The sequence below is a fragment of the Sander vitreus genome, chromosome 16, assembly GCF_031162955.1.
Source record: "Sander vitreus isolate 19-12246 chromosome 16, sanVit1, whole genome shotgun sequence".
Lineage (NCBI taxonomy): Eukaryota > Metazoa > Chordata > Actinopteri > Perciformes > Percidae > Sander > Sander vitreus.
The window spans coordinates 2,870,095-2,876,583 of record NC_135870.1 but is presented as its reverse complement, the minus strand read 5'-3'; the positions used below and the strand labels follow the sequence as shown (position 1 = coordinate 2,876,583).

The following is a 6,489-nucleotide window of genomic DNA, read 5'->3' as shown; positions in this document are numbered from 1 at the left end:
ATTATGACAAATATTTAAAATCCTCATGGAGAAAATAAGGCGAATATTCACACTGTTGTTGAATCTATTTCATTTACAAGCACCAAATTAATTCTCAGACACATAAAGAGTATGATAGTGTGTGCTTTACATTAAAATATGTCCATATTAACAATTGAAGCAGTCTCTTCTTTTCGCCTTAAAAAGTCCTCAGTCATGGTCTTGAAACAGAAAGTTGTTAGCAGAGTAACAGCGCCACCGCGTGGTGTTTCCCACAAATTGCAGGTCTTTCACAATAATAAATGTGCTCACAATGAGTCTGCTGCATGACAGCACACAGTCTGCTGTCTAGAATACGGCGATAAAATGACAGATATGGGTATTTTCTGTGTGATTTAGAAACATTCCTGCGCCCGTGAACGCTTCTGCTGGACCTTGTTCATCTTCTTTGCTGCGACGGAGAGATATTGTGCAGCATAAATTAGGCTAAAGAGACTCCAGACAGACAGACAGACAGACCCGCCTCTCTCTGGGTTTCAGTTCGGACGCATCAAATACAAAACTGAGTCCAAGATGACGGCTAACAGCAGCAGGTACAGGAGCCGCGCGCCCCGCTCAGGTAAGCCCTCTGCAGGTCATTAATAACGTGTCACAGTTCATGAAGAATCCATTAATGAGGCTGAACGTGATGGGGCTTTTTTTTTTTAAATGTTTTTTTGTCTTCTTCTGGCTGTTACGGACTGATGTTTCCTCCGGAATTTGTCTTCATGACACAGAAGATGCAGAGGTAAGAGACCCGCTGCAGACAAAAGTGTGTGTGTGTGTGTGTGTGTGTGTGTGTGTGTGTGTGTGTGTGTGTGTGTGTGTGAGAGGATGGCTCTTACAAAATAAACACACACACACACACACACACACACACACACACACACACACAGAGTGTGTGAGAGAGAGGCTCTTACAAAATAAAAGCCTCCTGTTGTGTCGCACCACCACAGACCAACATAATCCCTTTATTTTGGTCGCTGTGATTAATTTACAGATGTTGTTGTTGTTGACGATCCTCTCTGCTGTTGCTGCAGCATCACAATTTATTGATGATGCTAACGTTTTGGCCCCTTTGGACCTTCGCTAAATGTAAATACTCTTTGTATACCTTCATCCAAAAGGTCCGTATTGTAATCCGTATATATTGTATAAACTAGAATCTAAGGATATTTGTCATTGATTGCAGAAAAAATGAAAAAGAAAAGCTTAAGAAATGATCAAAATGAGTTGCAGATGAATCACCTAATCGATTCAGCTTTAAAATATGTAACGCTATACTGTGAAAACAGACCTTAAAGCTGCTTAAAGTCAGAAAAAAGGGGGTTTTTTTATGCAAAAGTACGTCTCTGTGAACCCAACCGTCCCAAAGCAAGTTATAATTCAGGATACTAGATAGAACAGACAGCAGATACATATATTCAGATACACATATTCCCTAAAATCCCACCAGCAGTTTCCATTTAGTCCACTAAGAAATATCTGTGTATTAACAGTTGTATGTATGTCAGTATATTTTATAGGGCTGTGAATCTTCACTAAAAAAGACACTTCCTGAGTGCAGCGGTGTCTGAACACAACAGACTAAACTCTGTGGCAAACATCACAGAGTAACATCAGGACAGTTATTGTCTGTCACTGCGTCGTTGCAGAACCATCCACGTCCGCATTGCGATGCAGTGATTCATTTTAACACCCCTAATATTTTAACAGATCCACTGAACGTGAGTCACAGTTGTAATTCAGTTTATTTGCATTTCAAATCGCATTATGGCACCAAGCGTGGTTGTCAAAAAAGCCTTGAAAGCGTCAAAATAAGCGTAACAAAGCGTTGAAAAAAAAGGGTTCAAAATGGGTTCAAAAAAGTGGCCGGGTTGGGTCAGTGGGTAGAGCAGGCGCACATAAACATAGAGGTTTATGCCTCGACGCAGAGGTCCAGGGTTCGAATCCGACCTGTGATGATTTCCTGCATGTTTTTTTATTTTTTTATTTAACCTTTATTTATTCAGGGGAGGTTCACTGAGAGGCAGCCTCTCTTTTGGAGGAACGCCCTGATCACATTCACACAGTTGCACACATTCAACACCTGGAAGCTGCCCGGTACAACCCCAGTCTGACCTGCTGGCCACTGGGCAGCTCCACTGGAGCGGTTGGAGGTTAAGGGCCTTGCTCAAGGGCACCTCAGTGGTATTAATGAGGGAGGGACAAGCGCTGCTCTTTCACTTTTCCCACCCAGATTTAATCCTGTTGGTCTGGGGATTGAATCGACGACTTCCCGGTCACAACGGTCTCTAACCTCTAGGCCACCACTGCCTTAACGGCAGTCTTCTAGGCCTGCACGATTAATCGTTATAAAATCGCGATCTCGATTCACCCTGTTCACGATTTAATCTTTAAACATGGACTGCATAAACAAGGTTTTAAAGAGCTCCCAAGCGCTGCAGTGCTCTCCCTTCTCTTCATCGTAGCCTCTGTGTTTACAGGCAGGTGGTGATGACCAATGTGCTGTAGGTGCCAAAAATAATCTATGTTTGGTACTGCCAATTAGTTTTGTTTTGTCATGGTTCATGTGTGCAATAAACATCACACTTCGTGAGATACAAATCGTGCAGGCCTAATGTCTTCCCCCTTTCTCTCCTAGCTGTCCCGTCAAAATAAAAGCCCAACAAATAATCTTAAAAAAAAAGGGTTTAAAAAGCATCAAAAAGGGTAAAAGAAATCTTTAAATTACTAAAAGAACATATTTCATTTTAGAAATGTACTAACTGAGCAGCTTTTCATGAGAGCATTTTAAATAACAGAATATGCTAATGTGGTAATGTTAAAAACTGGCAGAACTTGTTCTGTTATTTCACGGATTTATGTGTTAGAGTGAAGTTATAAATCAGGCATACTACACAGAACAGACAGCACTATCCATCTCCTCGTCGCCTTCGCTAGTCTGTATTTTCAGATATATATATATATATATCTATCCCCTAAAACCCCGCGAGCAGTTTCCTACGGTTTGCCTCCATCCTGCCTCACAGTTCAGGCTGTATGATGTCGTGTTGGACAGCAGCGCTGAGTCAGACGCAGCAGTCTGGATCTGTGGATTTTTGTGATACTGTACATGTGTGTGTGTGGGAGTCACTTGCAAACAAGATGTCAATATAGACGCAATACACCCCACACATCTCCATATGTACACACAGCTCCCTAAAAGTAGTCACGCTTAACGCACTCTGCGTTAGTGGACCTGGTGATGAACCCAGAACTAGTGTCTAGACCAGGGGTGGGCAATTAATTTCCCCAAGGGGCCACATGAGAAACAGGGACTGTTGTGGAGGGCTGGACCAACACGCTAAACTCAATTCTGCTATTTATAAAAAGCAGTAAATTGTAAGGTCTTTGATGAGCTGTGAATGGTAAAGGCAGCTACACACACAAAGGCAGCTGGACTGATCAGTCTCCCCGAGTTAGTCAAATAAGTTCCTCAGAACACCGAAGAGACGAGACGTAAAACGTCTCCATAACAGCAGGCGGCGCTAATCTGTATTGTTGCCCAAAAAATGAAAGCCGGCAGCTGATTGGACGAACGCGTCACGTGGGTCTGGCTGCCGCTTCCGGATTTTAGATTTTTCAACCGGCCATTACTGGCGGCTCGTTCAGAACACGATCTCATAATATACTGAAACATTTTAAGAGAGAAATAGGCCGTGCAGTTGCTGAATCTGTCTTCATTTCAGATCAACAAAGGTCAGTTTAACAGATATTTGTCAGATTTTGAGAGACTCATCCGCTCGTTATTCCCGGGTGAGTCCCGACTGTCCCGTCTCTGACTGAACATGTCAGCTCGGCCCAAACGAAGGCCGACGGCTCCTCCAACGGACGACGGCACGGGACACACCGACCTGACTCGAGTCACTGACCTCGCCAGGGGGCCAAAACAATCACAAAAAACCTCTTTTCTGGAAGGACTGACTATCGGCCCGGTGTGTAGCTGCCTTTAGAGTAAATGTTATGATTACAACACGAAAAAGTGAAGCAGACATAGTACAAAATGCCAACATTATGTCACTCTTTAATAAACTCCTGGCTTACTGTTCTTGGCGATTTGGTGGGATATCGCCTCTGTTTCATCCCGCGTTACTGTGCTGTCAGTTTCTCGTGCTCTCGGATGCCTCCGTTTGTCCCCTTCCCTCCCCTCCCCCTCCTCTCTCGCTGCCTGCCATCCCGTATTATGAATACTTGGGGGAACCTCAGGGCTCGCTCTCGTTCTCTCCGCCACCCGCTCTTTTCCACCGCTTCAATAAAACATCACAAGGAATCATGGGAACGTCCTGCTAACACAACTGCTGCTGCGCAGAGCTGTGAAGGGTAGATCTGACCCAGAAGGCCGTGGGGCGACCATCGTGATGCCCTACATACAGCCAGCGCTGCGGGGGATGATGATTTTTATAGGCCATCCCTGAAGTTAGCATCCCTCTGGTTCTCTCCACAAAAAGCCAACGGGAGTTTTCATTTGGATGTTTACAGAAAAGATCTGTTGTAAGGTTTAGGTGCCGAATGAATGCAACTAAAAGACTTTTCTCAGATCTAATGATTGTAGTCGGACTTCTTCAGCTTTAAGTTTTTCATTTATGATCTGCTCTAGCTTTTCCAACGTTTTAGACACAGATATGGTGATCATAACGGTCCTAAATGATGTGAAAAAGAGACGCAAAACTACCACAAAGAGACGTTTTTGTTGCCTGTTTCAAGGTGGTTTTTTTTGACAAATATTTTTTTTAAAGGTGTTTTTCCCAAAGCGTTTGCCGCTTTTTCCGACATTTGTCGCCTTTTGACATTGTTGTCAACTTTTTCGAGGTTTTTGTAGCTTTTTTTCAAGGTTTTTGTAGCTATACATACATGCAGACGTGTCCCGGGACCTCCCTAGATAGTTGGAGATCTGAACTAGTGGATGGATACCCGGCCGGGTTCGGACAGATATTTAGAAATGATGTTCTGGTTCGGGTCGGGCTCGGTCACATCAGCGCGATGAGGCATTGACCATTTTACATTTAAAACAGCTTATTATGTAGGTGCGCGCCTGTGTTAACGTGAGCTTGTTGCCCCGTGTGAGCTGATGACCTCATCTGTTGACATTTCTGAATGCCTTCCTACAGCTGCTTAATGAAAGCTTCCACACAAACACACGTACATGTGTCATTAGTATGAGGAAAAAATGAGATCTTAACTGTGTTGAGCTCGGGCCGGGCTCGGACAGAACAATGCAGCCCGATCCGGACTCTAATCTCAACCCCCCCCCAATGTTGAACCCAAAGTTACTCCCTTGAGACGCACACACCAACGTACAGTATACATGTATGTACGCACCAACCACCAAGGCAAATTCCATGTAGGGTAACGACCAGGGATGCCCCGAATCCAGGATTCGGCTTCAGATTCGGCTGAATATCGGGCTTTTTGACGGGGTTGGGTTTCTGCTGAACCCTACACTTGCACTCCTCGCGCTACGCTGGTCGACGTAATGACGGCGCCGTTGATTACGGGAAGGTGTTAACGTAGGTGGAGCGTTCAATGCAGCAGGCTGAGAGGAAGTGGAAATGGAACTGGTGAGCAGAAAAAGTGTTGTTTGGCAGTACTTTCAGTCAAAAGAAGGCCATTCAAGTCCAGCTACATGTTCAATCTGCAATGCTGATTAGTCTGGTGGTGGCGAGGACCCTAAACAATACACAACATCACCGCTGTTACAACATCTGGTATGAAACATCTGGAAGAATACGAGCTGAGCATGAAGGAATCTGCAGACAGCAGCCAGAATGCAGCAACTTCAGGTACAGCAAAGGAAGGACAGTCGCTGTTTACTTCATTAATGTGTTGACTGTGTTCATGGACTGAGGACGGGACGAGGATTCAGCAGAATCTCAACCAGGGGATTCAGGATTCAGCAGAACCCCAAAAATCTGGATTCGGTGCATCCCTAGTAACGGCTGTGGCAATAAACTCCTTTGGCAAAATCCTCCTGATTTCTGTGTGTGTGTGTGTGTGTGTGTGTGTGTGTGTGTGTGTGTGCGTGTGTGTGCGTGTGTGTGCGTGCGTGTGTGTGTGTGTGTATTTATTTATTTCTGTGTGTGTCTTTGTTTCTAGGAGAAAGATTATGTTGGTTTTGCGACGCTGCCCAACCAGGTGCACAGGAAGTCGGTGAAAAAGGGGTTTGACTTCACCCTCATGGTGGCAGGTGAGACACGCTGTCATTTCTTCTGGGTTTTAAAAAAAAACCAATATATATATTTTTTTTAACCTTTCATTTATGTAGGTAAGTCAATTGAGAACAACAACCTGTCCACTGGAGCAGTTGGGGTTAAGGGCCTTGCTCAAGGGCACCTCAGTGGTGGTAATCACTTGTCACCACACAGATTTTATCCTGCCGGTCTGGGGATTGAACCAACGACCTCCCAGTCCTAAGCTCGCTTCCTTAACCCC

General features: G+C 44.6%; 1 protein-coding gene across 2 annotated transcripts in view; it reads left to right on the top strand.

Annotated features, from left to right (window-relative positions):
* The first annotated feature begins 273 nt into the window (after window positions 1-273).
* The window catches only part of septin5b (septin 5b), a 32,319-nt gene continuing 26,103 nt past the window's right edge, over window positions 274-6,489 (top strand). For both annotated transcript variants that reach the window (XM_078271735.1, XM_078271734.1), the window contains exons 1-3: window positions 274-598; window positions 756-766; window positions 6,154-6,244. In XM_078271735.1, coding sequence (XP_078127861.1) covers window positions 553-598; window positions 756-766; window positions 6,154-6,244 — 148 coding nt within the window. In that variant the 5' untranslated portion in view covers window positions 274-552. The remainder of the gene's footprint in view (window positions 599-755; window positions 767-6,153; window positions 6,245-6,489) is intronic.